General features: G+C 37.1%; 4 protein-coding genes across 4 annotated transcripts; all 4 read right to left on the reverse strand.

Moving 5' to 3' along the window:
* Positions 1-2,902: 2,902 nt before the first annotated feature.
* On the reverse strand, positions 2,903-4,411 carry LOC113779932 (carboxylesterase 1-like). Its single transcript, XM_027325723.1, has one exon. The coding sequence runs from the start codon at positions 4,175-4,177 to the stop codon at positions 3,185-3,187; it is 993 nt and encodes a 330-aa protein (XP_027181524.1). The 5' UTR covers positions 4,178-4,411; the 3' UTR covers positions 2,903-3,184.
* A 1,667-nt stretch (positions 4,412-6,078) lies between these two features.
* On the reverse strand, positions 6,079-6,669 carry LOC113780008 (carboxylesterase 1-like). Its single transcript, XM_027325830.1, has one exon. The coding sequence runs from the start codon at positions 6,667-6,669 to the stop codon at positions 6,079-6,081; it is 591 nt and encodes a 196-aa protein (XP_027181631.1).
* A 2,941-nt stretch (positions 6,670-9,610) lies between these two features.
* Positions 9,611-11,036, reverse strand: LOC113779127 (carboxylesterase 1-like). The gene has a single exon (XM_027324582.1). The coding sequence runs from the start codon at positions 10,993-10,995 to the stop codon at positions 9,991-9,993; it is 1,005 nt and encodes a 334-aa protein (XP_027180383.1). The 5' UTR covers positions 10,996-11,036; the 3' UTR covers positions 9,611-9,990.
* Positions 11,037-14,073: 3,037 nt separating this feature from the next.
* On the reverse strand, positions 14,074-15,841 carry LOC113780009 (probable carboxylesterase 120). Its single transcript, XM_027325831.1, has 2 exons — positions 15,661-15,841; positions 14,074-15,489 (listed from the first exon to the last, which is right to left on the reverse strand). The coding sequence occupies exons 1-2, from the start codon at positions 15,839-15,841 to the stop codon at positions 14,498-14,500; spliced, it is 1,173 nt and encodes a 390-aa protein (XP_027181632.1). The 3' UTR covers positions 14,074-14,497.
* Positions 15,842-16,161: the final 320 nt, after the last annotated feature.

The raw sequence follows: 16,161 nt of genomic DNA on the forward strand, positions 1-16,161 counted from the left end.
CAATGACTTACATATATTATAATGATCTAGATTAGCCTGTTTGAGATATTATACTATAATTATTATTATATAATATAATTATATATACAAAATTGAAATCAAATTAGGTAGCCGAATTCCGATTTCGATTTGTGAATTCGAAATCGAAATTTCCGCTTTTAAGAATCATGGCCTCGAATTCGAACCAATTTCGCTACTTTCGAATACGAAAACTCCGAATTCCTAAGTATTTTCCAAATTTATGATTTCAAATTTCCAAATTCAAATCGAAATCAGTCGGAAAATTGAAATTTTTCGGATTTGCGCACCCCTAATTAGTGTAGCCAATCACTAATTCCATTGAAAACAAGCTGACGCTGTTCTAATCATTAAAATCAAAGGAACACAAATGTGCATTGATGTTAATATTATATACACTTTGTATTCCTAGTACAGGTGACACATAAAATCCAAATATGAGATTAAAATCATAACCTCCAGTATAATATAATACAATTATAATTGCATGCATCAAAGAAATTTACAATCATAATATCTACCATCATAAAATTATAACAACTTTCCTAAGACTTAAAAACTAATTTGACGAAGAAAAAGAGTAAATTACAAGTACAAACATTAGTTAAAACGGAGGAAAAAAAGGACCTTTTGGGCCAATGATTGAGCCTAAGATTTATCTTATTACACATATAGAAAGAGTTAAGATTTCTACTCCACATGAGACACGTGGCAGCATTAGGGGAGGGAGAAAATTTTTCTTCCGTTTATGTCCTGAAAATGTTGATTACTTCTCCAAACAGTATATCACTGTTGAGGTCATTTTTTATATGAAATTACTATCTTGCCCAAATAAGAATAACTAGTTCCAAAACAGTAACTATCAGTTGAGGGCTATTTTTGACTTTTCGTGAATAGTCTTTTGCTTTCTTTCTCGGTATTTCCCGTCTCTTCCCCTCTTTTCTCAGACGAAAGAAAGCGGTAGTTGCCATCAGTTCTGCTGCGGTTCTCCGTTGTCTCTGTGTTGTGATTTGTGAAAGACAAGAAGTCAAAAAGTCAAATAAAAAATGGATGTTGACCCACGTGGCAGGAAGACAAAACACTCCCTTTCTAGTTCATTTTAGCCGATCATCTTTTGTTTCCTTCTTCCTTTCTCTCTCTCTCTTTCCCGTTTCTTTATTTCTCCTTTCTTTTCTTTCTAGTTCAGACGAAGGAGTGTTTGAATAGCAGGTTTTTCTAAATAATATTTCGCTTCTATTATAGATATATTTTTAATCTATATTTTTATATTTTTAACTATCTTTTTATCTCACATACATCATATCACAAAAAATGTTACAGTAATTATTACAAATAACATTTCAAATAATACTCTATCCAGTAGCGAACTGTTTAGAAGTGTTTTTGACTTTTTCCCTATCATTCTTGTATCAGAAGATGCAGCCTCCAACTGTCTTGGGCCTGAATTTGATGTTTTGTACATACGGGCTTTTTCTTTGGCTGATTGGGCAATAGACTGATGCATTCATTTCTTACCTTTTTTATTGAAAAAAAAAAGGATAAAAAAAAAAGGAAAAGGCAAAAATCATCCACTGGTTCTCGCTCCTTTTCCCTCTTCTCCTTCGCTTTCCTTCAGTAATTAACCAAGAAAGACGTTCACAAATTTCAATGGATGTCCCAAAGATCACAACATTCGATTTACTTTCACTACAAAAACCAGAATGATTGAAATGAGATGATTATGGTGAAAACACCCATCTCCTCTTGTGACTTTGTGAGTTTTTAGCCATTGAATTTGTTTCTTTGTTGTTTTATATTGACTACATATTGGTTGTTTAGTTCCTAACGCTTGTTGCCATTTTGTAGAAAAACGTTGGGAGATTTTCTGACTCTCAAGTTGGCTTAGCACTGATTTTCGATTTTTGGAGTCTACTAGGTGAAACCAAAGCTATAAGTGGGAAATCATAGGTGCAAAGTATCTACTTTCATTTCCCTTTGAATGACTCCTATCCTGATCTCCCAAACAATACATCTGGAGGTCATTAATTTTAATACCCATTCTTGTCCCTCATACCCATTTACCTGACACCCCCAAAATTTGCTTCCCAACTAATCCCTATTACAACCCTAAATTTAAGTTGAACCGTGTGTTGCTTGATGCGAGAGCAGGCATATAACAACTTTAACCCTGATCCAATCGTGCAATCAAAATTTAGATCGCTATGAGTTTGTTGCTGGAACCTATGTTTTCAGATTTGGATCGGATATCGACTCGACCAAACTCAGATATCAGGAGTCAATGAATTCTTACACAAGATTGTTATGTGTTCCTGGTAGTGTTCCTTAGCTAGAACTTTAAGCAATTGATCGATGGTCAGGTAGCATTATATCATCATCCAGTTGACCTCTTCAAGATTTAAACACATTACTTGTTGCCCTCTCAAAGAAAAAAAAAAGAAAAAGAAACTGTGGAATGTTGTAGGTCCTCCTATTAATAGACAAGCATCAGATACATTTGATACATTCACAGCCACCTACCATACGTGAATTGACTCCCAACCCCAGATCCCAGGTTAGGCACCTCAAATAAGAGAAGATAAGAAGCATCAAACATGTTTTGATCGCCATTGCCGGGTTTGAATATCTTGAACTGTTTAGTATACAATGATGGAAGTAGAGACAGCTCAAACCTAATCCAAATTTAGACCTAATATCTGAAATTAATGTCTCAAAACCAGTCTAAGTCAACGTGATTGTTTCTTGCTTCCTTCGACCTAGACGTAGAAGACAAACCATACTAGTAAAGAAATAACTATTCAAACTTGAAAGATAGATAAGAAATCTTTAAAAGAAAGACAGTTGATAAGAAAATTAGTTTGACGATCGATTGAGGAATTCTAAAAGATCAGCATAACAGGAAAAAACAAAATCCCAGTATTCAAATTACCACGTATGCAATTAGAATGATTTTGGGACAAGAAAAGGAAAGTCCAAATTTTACTAAATCAAAAGTCTGGTAAACAATCAATGCAAATAGTACCAAAGATTGAAAGCTGTACCAAACCAAAAACAAAAACAAAAAAAAAAGTAGTCGTAGTAGTAGTAATGCCATTTGACAAGATTTGCTCAGCTGCTGAACTTTTTTGTTGAATTCTGCAAGATAATTTGTCCATAAATGCAAACACTTTCAAGAAGTGGTCGCTGATTTCACAAGCTCTTTAATTCGCAAGACTAGTTCTTTAGCCTCGTCGGGATATCCAATCTCATATCCATGAAATCCTCCCTCATCAAACTTACCTGTCACAGATACACCGTTCTCTTCTAATTTCTTCCAAAGCTCAATCTGACGGTCGACCAACGGATCACCATCACAGCCAGTGACCAAAACCTTCCACCCCAGAGCTTTGACCTGATCAAATTGGCCTGACTTAATCTCCGCCGTTGGATTGCAATACTCATGATCGCGGTCAACGCCGATTGGCAAGCTCAGATCCCACATCAGATCACATACCGTCAACGGTATGACCATGTTTTTGGCGAGCCTCAACTCTGACTCAGTCCTCTCGATCCCACCAAAGAATGGCTGATGCAATATCAACCCTTTGATCTGCAGAGGCCCGAGATCGTCAACACATGCAGCTGCATGGAGGCCAACGTGATAAGCTATGTTACCACCAGCACTGGTGCCCATCAAGAAAGCCTTAGAAAAGTCAGCATACTTTTCCAGCCATTCATCCTTGGATTTCTTGATCCAATGCAATGCTTCAAAGCAATCTTCGTAAGCTGCCGGAAGCCGGTGCTCCGGAGCAAGACGGTACTCGACGGAGACAACTACAGCCGGAACTTCTGTAACAATCGGAGTGTACAAAGCATCAAATATAGATGAATTCACGCTGCATAAAATGAAGCCTCCACCATGGAGATAAATAATCAGGGGCAATTTTTTGGCAGGAGAGGAATCAAATGCTTCCCGGGGGACGAATATCCGAGCCCAAGTGCCCTTCGATTGGTTTATGTCCAAGTCCTTTGAAAGATGAAAAGGGTTGCTAGGATCGGACGAGGCAGGGGTGCCCGGAAGTTGAGCCAGGCGTGTGATGGAGCCATCAGGGTTTTTGGCCATTCCCAGGTAGCCATAGGGGTTTTCATTGGGATCAACTGGCTGCTGAACTTGATCTGGCATGATGATTTTCTTAGACAAAGGTTCTGTGGATAGAAGGTATTTTTGGAGGCAGTAGAGTCTTGATAGTTTTCTCTCGGGCTGCTAATTTGTTGTACAACATGTAGTAGTTGGTGGCAATTGATTGAACTTTGAAGATCAATCAATAACTGCAATGTGCCAACAACTCCTTTGTTTTTTTTTTATTTTTTTATTTGACCGAGGAGTACAACAATAGTTTTCAAACTTGCCGGGAAGATGTAAATGTTGACCACTTCTTCAACTTGAGACAGGAGACGGTCAATTTTGGCAATTGAATTTCGATTAGTATTAATTAGACTCAGGAGGGCTCTTAAGAAGCCCAAAAGTTGAAAAAGAAGTAAAATCTGGGAGGGTTCCAACTTATACGTTCAAGGTGATTTTGGAACGTCCCCGGGTAGCACAGGAGGAGATTTTAGAAGCAGAAATTTTGGGAGTTGTTACCCCCAGGGATGATTTCTTCTTAAGGGGATTTGTCGCTCCTTATCTCTACAATAATAAAGTTTGTGTAGGTATTAACTTTGTTTGTTGAAAATTTATCTTAATATCTATTATCCATTTTTATTATCCTTCAATCGTTATCTTATCCATTAATCGTTATCTCTATTATCAACTGAAACACAAATTCTATCCAAGCAAAATTACCTCCCTTCAATTCTCGCATTCTCCCTTATCAATGCATTTTTTACTTCCAATTGTACATATCTATATAATACACTTTTTATCACATATTACATAAAATAGTTACGCTTACCTGCATTATTTTTGTAATTCTTTTAATTAAAAATATTTTTTGACAAGTTGCACACGCCATCAACTGTGCCTTGATAGCTAGTAACTTACAAACGATTTTCTCCCTCTTCCAAACATCCAAGTAAACTGGCACAAACAATTTGAGTTCAATTTTTATTTTAAACTCCACCCAAAATATTCTGTTTATTGGTACATGGGTAAAAATTAAAATGCGCTGAGAGTTGACCTCTATTGTTGCATGATTATATTTCAGTTGTATAATATTGAAAAGACACGATGAAAATATAACATGGATATTGTTATTGACATAGAAAATCATCCAACAGATATATTACTCTTCATTTAGATGTAATTAGACTTTATTTTTTCCACTCAAAATGCTTGTTGATGCACCTTTACTTTCCAGTAAAGTTGCAACCTCCCTGTTCTAGTATAGATGAAATGTAGAAAATGGAATTTTACCAAAGAAAAAAACAGCTAACGAACGAAAAAGATGGGAAAAATTTAGGCATCATGAAAGGCAATACTAGTATTTTTTTTTTTTTTTTGGTAAGTGAAAAGTTTTGATGAATTAAAGGACCTCGTCATCATTTTTGCCATTTTATCACCCAACTCAATTCCCCTCTCGAACTTGTAGTATAAGTTTTGTATAACTGATACAACTATCATCCTGTTACACTACTGTACAAATCAAGACCTAATTGTATTATTATCTACAGTATTGAAAACAGAAGGGCAGAGACAAAGAGAGAAGAAAATGTATGGAAAGTTAATTTTTTTACGTAAGGAAAATCCTATTACCCAAAAATTATTCACTCATGTAACTAGATGACAATTTTGGGACAAGAAAAGTAAAAATATTACTACATCAAAAGTCCAGCTACTTGATGTACATCAAAAAGTAGTCCTATATTAACCCCTGCAATATTTATTATTACATCAAACAGTATTGTGACACCGGCATCAATACAATACAGTATCATTGCATCGTAATGCATACAAATGAAATTAGCTACTAAGCCACGAAATAGAAAAGCAAGTTCTACCATACCAGCGTACTAGCTTTGCTTAGCTGAACTTTTTGGCTTTTGACCTGTTGTAAGATCAAAATAACTTCCCAAGCACATACTTTTTCAAGAAGTGGTGGTAGATTCTACGAGGTCCTTAATGGTAATGGCCAGTTCTTTAGCCTTGGATGGATCTCCAAGCTCATACCCATGACATCCTCCCTCATCAAACTTACCTGCTACCGGTACACCATTCTCTTCTAATTTCTTCCAAAGCTCAATCTGGCGGTCTATTAACAGATCACCGTCACAGCCAGTGACCAAAATCTTCCACCCTAGAGATTTGACATGATCAAATTGGTCTGGCTTAATCTTCGCCATTGGATTGCAATACTCATGATCGCGGTCAACGCCGATTGGCAAGCTCAGATCCCACAACAGATCACTTAATGTCAACGGTACAACCCTGTCCTTGGCGAGCCTCAACTCTGATTCAGTCCTCTCGATCCCACCAAAGTATGGCTGATGCAATATCAACCCTTTGATCTGCAGAGGCAGGAGTTCGTCAACACACGCAGCTACATGGAGGCCAACATGATAAGCTATGTTACCACCAGCGCTACTGCCCATCAAGAAAGCCTTAGACAAGTCAGCATGTTTTTCCAGCCATTCAGGAGTTTTTGATGATCCAATGCAAGGCTTCGAAGCAATCTTCATAAGCTGCAGGAAGTCGGTGCTCCGGAGCAAGACGGTACTCGACAGAGACTACGACAGCCGGAATTTCAGTAACAATTGGAGTGTACAAAGCATCAAACCAGGCTGTATTTACACTACGCGCCACGAAGCCTCCGGCATGAAAATAAATAATGAGGGGCAATTTTTGTTTAGGGGAGGAATCATCATCATCAAACGCTTTCCGCGGAACGAATATTCGAGCCCAGGTGCCCTTCGATTGGTTTATGTCCAAGTCCTTTGAAAGATGAAAAGGGCTGCTAGGATCGGACGAGGCAGGTGTGCTCGGTGGTTGAAACCAATGTTTTAAAAACCGGACCGTTAATCGAACCGGTGAAGTGAAAGGGTCGAGGTTCAACCGGTCAGACCGGTTCAACCTCGGTTCAATGAATTTTTTTAAAAATAATTTATATAAATATATATGTGCACAAAATAAGACATGTAATGGATAATTTAATACTTTATATGATGAAAAGTTTACTATTTTTGAATAACTTGGATTTTTAAAAATAAATTTTTTAAATTATAAGTTAAAACAAATAAATTTCATCTCAATTTCAATTATATCTACCAAAAAAATCTTAAATATAATCCAAAAATATCACAATATTTGAAATTATACAAAATTCACGTCTATGAGAATTTAGACATTGTGAACTTAAATTTTAATTTACATTTTGGAATTTAAATTTACAATTTAAAAAAGGAAGTTTGGAGTTCGAAGAAAATCAAGAGAATTGAAAATAGAAATGCAAATTTGATAAGAAACAAAAAATGAGATAAAAGTGAGTGGTTGTGATATTAAATAAATTGGGTTAAAGAAAAATAATTCTTTTTTAACTTTTTTAAATTTAATGGACAAAAACAAAATTAAAATATGGAAGAAAACATCAATAAATAAAAAATAAAGAGGTTTGATTAAAAAAATGAGTGGCAAAAGAAAAGATGATAGAGAGAGAGTGTGTGTGTGTGTGTGTGTTGAAGATTAAAAAGAAAGAGTCATGAAAGGATGATATTTTATAAAAAAAAATGGAACAAAAGAAATATGAGTGTTTGTTTTATATAAATAAGTTATCAAAAAAAACTAATAAGATGTGATAGTGCAACGGTTACTACATTGGTCTTCTATTACAAAGGTCTTGAGTTCGAATCTTGATAACTACATTTTGCAAAAAAAAAAAAAAGGAAAACTCAAAAACTGGAAATAACCGGTTCAAATCCGGTTCAGCGGTTTCGCGGGTCCGACCGGTTTTTGACCGGTTTCTTGACAAAGTCAAACCTGGCATTGAACCGGACCGGAGCCATGGCCGGTTCGCGGTTCAACCGGTCGAACCGGCCGGTCCGGTCCGGTTTTCAAAACACTGGTTGAAACAGGCGTGTGATTGAGCCATCGGGATTTTTTGCCAATCCCATGTAGCCATAGGGGTTTTCATTAGGATCAACTGGCTGCTGAACTTGATCTGACATGATGGTTTTCTTGGACAGATGTTTTGTGGGTAGGAAAGGATAGAAGGTATATTTGTAGAGGCAGCAGAGTCTTGATAGTTTTCTCTCTGGCTGCGTTGGCTGATAGGATTTGTAGTTTAGACGGTTAGTATACGTGTTTGCCTCACACTCTCACTACACAAGAACGCCGTTCTATCTGCTAATTTGTCGTACAACATGTAGCAATTGATTGAACTTTGAAGATCAGTCAATAAGTGCTAAGTGCCAACAACTCCTTTTGTTTTTTTATTGTTTTTTCATTTGACCGAGGAGTGGAATAATAGTTTTCAAACTTCCGGGTAGATGAAAATATTGATCACTTCTTCCACTTGAGACCGGAGACCGTCAAATTTGGCAATTGAATTTCGATTATTATTAATTAGACCGAGGAGGCTTCTTAAGAAGCCCAAAAGTTGAAAAAGAAGTAAAATCTGGGAGGGTTCCAACTTATAAGTTCAAGGTGATTTTGGAACGTCCCCGGGTAGCACAGAAGGAGATTTTGGGAGCAGATATTTTGGGAGTTGTTACCCCTAGGGGTGATTTCTTCTAAAGGGGTTTGTCATTTCTTATCTCTACAATAATAAAATTTGTGTAGGTATTAACTTTGTTTGTTTTCAAATTTATTTTTATCTCTATTATTTTTTAATGATTAGCTTCTCCATTAATCATTATTTCTATTATCAACTGAAACACAAATTTTATCCAATCAAAATTACCTCCCTTCAATTCTCACATTCTCCCTTACTAATGCGTTTTTTACTTCTAATTGTACATATTTCTGTATAATACACTTTTTATCACATATTACATAAAATAGTTACGCTCATTTGCACTATTTTTGTAATTCTTTCAATTAAAAATATTTTTTGACAAATTGCACACGCATTAAGTGTGCCTCGATGACTAGTAGTAACTAATAATGATGAATAAAGGGATAGTTTATTAGTTTTACAATTTTTTGGACGATTTTCTCTATCTTCCAAACATCCAAGTAAACTGGCACAACAATTTGAGTTCAATTTTTATTATAAACTCCACCCAAAATATTCTTGTTTATTGGTACATCAGGTAAAATGCGGTGAAGTTGACCTCTATTGTTGCATAATTATATTTCAGTTGTATAAAATTGAAAAGACAAGATGAAAAATATAGGACATGGATATTATTATTGACACAGAAAATCATTCAACAGATATATTACTTTTCATTTAGATGTGATTAGACTTTATTTTTTCCACTCAACATGCTAGTTGATGCACCTCTACTTTCAGTAAAGTTGCAACCTCCCTGTTCGAGTACAGATGAAATGTAGAAAATGGAATTTTACAAAAGAAAAAGACAGCTAAGGAACGAAAAAGATGGGGAAAAAAAATTTAGGCAACATGAAAGCCGATATAGTTTTTTTTATTTTATAAATAAAAAGTTTTGAATTCAGAATCTCTTACTTGTAATTCTTTCCGAACACTAGTCGTATAAGTTTTGTATAACTGATACAACTATCATCCCGTTACACTACCATACAAATCCAAGACCTAATTGTATTATTATCTCTTTGAAAACAGAAGGGCACAGACAATTTTATCACTCATGTAACTAGATGACAATTTTGGGACAAGAAAAGTCCAAATATTACTACATCAAAAGTCCAGCTCACTCGATATAATCAAAAGTAGTCCATACTGCACACAAATGAAATTAGCTAGTAAGCCACCAAACAGAAAAGCTAGTTCTACCATACCAGCGCACTAGCTTGGCTTAGCTGAACTTTTTGGCTTTTGACCTGTTGTAAGATCAAAATAGCTTCCCAAAGCACATACTTTTTCAAGAAGTGGTGGTAGATTCAACAAGGTCTTTAATAACAATGGCTAGTTCTTTAGCCTTTGTGGGATCTCCAAGCTCATACGCATGAGCTCCTCCCTCATCAAACTTGCCTGTCACCGATACACCTTTCTCTTCTAATTTCTTCCAAAGCTCAATCTGCCGATCTATCATCAGATCACCATCAAAGCCAGTGACCAAAATCTTCCACCCCAGAGATTTGACCTGATCAAATTGGTCTGGCTTAATCTTCGCCATTGGATTGCAATACTCATGATCGCGGTCAACGCCGATTGGCAAGCTCAGATCCCACATCAGATCAGTTAACGACAGCGGTACAAACCTGTCGTTGGCGAGCCTCAACTCTGACTCAGTCCTCTCGATCCCACCAAAGAATGGTTGATGCATTATCAACCCTTTGATCTGCAGAGGCAGGAGATCGTCAACACATGCAGCTACTTGGAGGCCAACATGATAAACAATGTTACCACCAGCACTACTGCCCATCAAGAAAGCCTTAGAAAAGTCAGCATGTTTTTCCAACCATTCGTCGTTGGAGTTTTTGATGATCCAATGCAAGGCTTCGAAGCAATCTTCATAAGCTGCAGGAAGTCGGTGCTCCGGACCAAGACGGTACTCGACGGAGACAACTACAGCCGGAATTTCAGTAACAATTGGAGTGTACAAAGCATCAAACATGGCTGTATTTACGCTACACGCGACGAAACCTCCAGCATGAAAATAAATAATGAGGGGCAATTTTTGTTTAGGGGAGGAATCATCATCATCAAATGCTTTCCGAGGAACGAATATTCGAGCCCAGGTGCCCTTCGATTGGTTTATGTCCAAGTCCTTTGAAAGATGAAAAGGGTTGCTGGGATCGGACGAGGCAGGTGTGCTCGGTGGTTGAAACAGGCGTGTGATTGAGCCATCGGGATTTTTTGCGATTCCCAGGTAGCCATAGGGGTTTTCATTAGGATCAACTGGCTGCTGAACTTGATCTGACATGATGGTTTTCTTGGACAGATGTTTTTTTGTAGATATAAAGGAAGATAATTGTAGAGTTTATAAGGTATTTGTAGAGCCTTGCCAGCTAGTTTGACGTTTACTCTCGTTGCTCTTGATAATGACTTGTACTATATGGGATTAACATTCCTATGACATAATTTATCCTAACCTTGGAAAGGGAAAATCGATGAAAGTAAAAATTTCATCAGATAAAGTTATTGAAGACAGTTACATACAGTGATAATTTGATGGAAGGCAAAGATTAAACCCTTCACATTCCAACATCACCAAAATTTAAGTGCTTGACAGTGACCACCAGGCAAAGGACTGGTAGCTCACCTCACAAGAACGCTAATTTATTATATAACCGTTTGGTTGACTTCTGATGGAGAAATCGATTAAAAACCAGCTGATTTACTCCTAGTGCTGTAACTTAAATTTTCCTGTCTGCATTCGATGAGTTTTGATCCAACAAAAAATTGGGATTTTCGCTGTGACTTGTGGACATTGGGGATTTGGCCCCATTGGTGGAGTTGTTGGAATATTAATAACTGCTAATTACTCCTTTGTTTGTAGTGGTTCGATTTGAACGAAGAGTCAAACAATAGCTTTCAAACTTCCGTGGAGGGTGAAATGTTGACCACTTCTTGAACTTAGACTAGAGACTATCATTTTCTTTTTCTTTTTTTGGCGGTAACAATAACACTTGTATAACTTGCTTTAACTTATTTTAGTAAGAGGGAAAGCCTAACCGACAGAGTTGGATTTCGTCTGAAGAAGTCACTTGAAAGTGATAAACACAATTAAATTAAATGAGTATATGATGAGAGGCAAGAGTTAACTTACACTCCCACCAAAATTAAAATCTCAACTTCCAACAAACCACCTGAAAGTGATAATCAAAATTAAATGAGTATACGATGAGAGGCAAGAGTTAACTCCCACTCCCATCAAGACTAAAGGTTTAGTGGTGATAAGCAACTTCCAACAACCTCAACCCAAGAGGTTGTTGGCTATCATATTTCGTTGGTAGTCGAATCCGATCCTTCCATCTATCATTGGACTGAGGAGGGTTCAAGCCCAGAACTTGAGAGAAAAGTAAAACTTGGGGGCAGTTCTTCTGTCTTCCAAGTTCAAGTTTCAAGATTCAATCTACTTGGGAGATCCTCTCGGGCCACTGAAGAGATTTTGGGATCTGCTGTTTCGGGGTTGTTACCCACCCCAGCCCCCAGGTTGTTTTCTTCTTAAAGGGACTTTGTCGCACGTTATAAACCAAACAAAGAAACAAAAATTATAGGGAAAATTACTGTCTTAGTCCTAATGTACAGCCCTCTACACTTTTAGTTCTTAAAATTTTGATTAAAAAAAATTTTTGATCCCTAATGTTTAATATATGTATAGTTTTGGTACCTAAAGTTTGGGCAAGAACATAACTGGTTCTCAATGTATCCAATTTAAAGCAGATTGATTTAGGACAATTGATAAATTTTTACTGACATAATTTAGTCATTAGCAATCATGAGTCCATTAAGTTGAATTCTAAAATAAGGGTAAATTACACTAACTTGAATTTTAAAATAAGGGTAAATTACACTGACTTCCTCTCTAGTTTCTGCAAAAGTTACACACCTCCCTTCTTGATTTTAAAATTACAGGGATCTCACCTCTAAATCACTATATAATGTTAATTACTTCCCCTTCTGTTAACCAGATAATGAAAGTCAATTTGTATTGCCATTAATATCCTCCCACATTCCCAAAATGCCCTAGGTTGACATTGTTTATTCTTTTCTACAAAATTGAAAAATCTGATTGCAAGATTTTTTTTTTCTTTAGCTCTTATGGTAGTATGAAACACATCCTATCATATTGTAGAAAATATCCAATTTAGATCCAACAGAATTGGAGGCTTCAACCGCTGATATAAATCTCAGGCTCATTCACTAGGCTAAAAGGACTATATTCCCTTTCCATATTGATATCTACCATTTGTAATGTAGTTATTATACTCGACTCGACCTGACAGTTGAATTGGTCAACTTGATGAATCAGCCACCGAACCGGCTGGGTTAGTAATTAGATTGGATAATGGAAGATCCCAATCCCATTGATTAGTTAATGATGCAGTGGGGTTGCTGGAATTTGAATCCAAGACTAGTCGGGTCCATGTGTTTCTTTTCGAATAGGAAATAGTTCAACCAAAAAAATCTCACAAATCCAACAACGATTGGACCACCGGTTCGACCACTAATTCAATTATTTATTATTTTTAATAACTCAAACTTTTCATTTTAATTTCATCATTTTTCTTGCTATAGTATTTCCTTTTTATAATAAATTTTTAGAATTTTTGAAAAACATTATTTGTCAAAATTTGCTTATCACTTTTGATGAACGATCAATATACCGCAGCCAAGATAGGTGAAACAATTGAGTCGCTGACCGCGACTGCAACTGCCATGGCAAATCAGGTCCCAACCCTGATTAAGCCATTAGGATTAAGGTCTATGTCACTTAATTCGTGGATGGATCAATTCCATTGATGGTAGATTTCTTGTATATGAAGACATTCCAAGGTTTATGCGGTGGTAGACCTGGCGGTCCATCCTGTATAGGTTTTCGGTGGTTGTGAGCAATTGAAACATGGCCAGGTAACATCAGGTCACCATCCAGTTGAACTCTATATGTTGGCCAGAAGTAAAAGAATAGTACGCATGATGTTGTAGGTCCTAGTAATGGTTATTGGTTAATATCATATATTTGATATTTTCTCGACTGCTAGCACCATGATTTGAGTCTCAACCCCGGTTTAGACCAGTTGAGATCCTAATTCAATGTCAATTCCACTTATCACGTGATGATAGAAGAAATTTAAATAAACAGCACATGACAAGTTAAATAAACAGAACACTTGGCATAAATATAGAAGTGATACTGAATTGTTACTGGAAAAGTGGCATTGAGAATCCCACGTGGGCTTAGACACCCCAAATAAGAGAACATACGAAGCATGAAAAATATTTTGATCAGCATTGTCATGTTTGAATATCTTGAAGAGTTTTAACACATAAAGATCGATCAAAGAGTAGCTCAAACTTGTGTAGAAGTTTAACCCTGGTATCTGAAATCAATGTCTGAAAAACCAGTGTTAGAGGAGAGCAACCCGACTCTTCAAAACTTCCAGTAGATTTGTAGTTATCCAACTCAACAAAAACAGATGAGTTACCAGAGGGTTGAGGTGCATGAGACATCGGATTAAAATTTACTTCCATAATACAGATTTAGAAGTTTGATACAGATATAACCTGGGTTTAAATCTGGCTACTTCAATAAACCCGGGTCTAATCTATTCCATGGTTATTATCGTGTGATAATGGTTTAAGCCCAGGTCTAACCTGTTGTAATTGTAAACCTGAAAGTTTTTGAAGAAAATAAAGAACACAAAACCACTGACTAAATTTTGAGAGTAACCTGTTGTAAGATATCCCAAGCACAGACTTTTTCAAGAAGTGGTGGCAGATTCTACGAGGTCCTTAATGGTAATGGCCAGTTCTTTAGCCTTGGCGGGATCTAGAGCCTCGTACCCATGACTTCCTCCCTCGTCAAACTTACCTGTTACTGATACACCGTCCTCTTCTAATTTCTTCCAGAGCTCAATCTGACGGTCTCTCAACGGATCACCATCAAAGCCAGTGACCAAAATCTTCCACCCTAGAGCTTTAACCTGATCAAATTGGTCTGATGTAATGAATGCCATTGGATTGCAATACCTATGATCACGGTCAAAGCCAATTGGCAAGCTTAGATCCCACATCAGATCACATACTGTCAACGGTATAACCATGTCCTTGGCCAATTTCAACTCAGATTCAGTCAGCTCGGTCCCACCGAAGAATGGATGATGCAATATCAACCCTTTGATTCGCAGAGGCAGGAGATCATCCATACATGCAGCTGCACTTAAGCCAACATGATAGGCTATGTTACCACCAGCATTGGTGCCCATCAAGAAAGCCTTAGAAAAGTCAGCATATTTTTCCAACCATTCATCGTTTGATGCTTTAATCCAATGCAAGGCTTCAAAGCAATCTTCGTAAGCTGCAGGAAGCCGGTGCTCCGGAGCAAGACGATACTCCACAGAGACGACGACAGCCGGGATTTCAGTAACAATTGGAGTGTACAAAGCATCAAACATGGCTGTATTTACACTGAATACAACGAAGCCTCCCCCATGAAAGTAAACAATGAGAGGCAATTTTGTGGTAGGGAAGGAATCAAATGCTGCTCGGGGGACGAATATTCGAGCCCAAGTGCCCTTAGATTGGTTAACATCCGCGTCCTTTGATACTTGAAAAGGATTGCTAGGATCGGATGAGGCAGGGGTGCCAGGGGTTTGAACTTGAGACAAGCGTGTGATAGAGCCATCGGGATTTTTGGTCATTCCCAGGTAGCCATAGGGGTCTTCATTAGGATCAATTGGCTGTGGAAATTGATCTCACATGATTGATCTCTTGGACAAGCAACTGTGGATAGAAAATAATGGCAGAGTCCATGAGGTATTTGTAGAGCCTTGCTAGTTTTATCTCTTGCTGCATTTGATAATGGACTTGTTGCAGTCGCGTACGTGACTACCTCACTTGAGTGATCACCTCACCTTGAAACGACCTTTCTCCCTACCCCAAACCTCGTCAAACTTGCCATCCAGTTGAATTCTGCTATAGAATTTCATTAACAATGTGCGACTAGAATATTCTTTAATTTTGCTGTCTGGATACAATGACATTTGATCCAATGAAGAATATGATGTTGTAAACATTTTCATGCGACTTGTGGGATTTGGCCCCATTCTCTAATTTGTTTTTGCTTTCCTTTGAACGAGGAGTTAAAGAATAGTTGCCAACATTCCATGGAAGAGGAAATCATTGACCAGTTCTTGAACTTAGATAGGAGAACGTTTGGATTACTATTTTTACGAGTTTTTGTAGAAAAATATATAGTGGCCATTTAATGTATGTGAGATAAATATTTGATGTATATGATTGAAAAATATGTTCATGAAAAACGTAAAAGTTATTTGGAGAAAAATTGCAATCCAAACAAGGTTTTTGGCAATGAATTCTTCTATCGAAATTATGAGACTGTGTAGGGTTCTTACCTTATTCTTAT

The sequence above is a fragment of the Coffea eugenioides genome, chromosome 8 (assembly GCF_003713205.1).
Source record: "Coffea eugenioides isolate CCC68of chromosome 8, Ceug_1.0, whole genome shotgun sequence".
Taxonomy (NCBI): domain Eukaryota; kingdom Viridiplantae; phylum Streptophyta; class Magnoliopsida; order Gentianales; family Rubiaceae; genus Coffea; species Coffea eugenioides.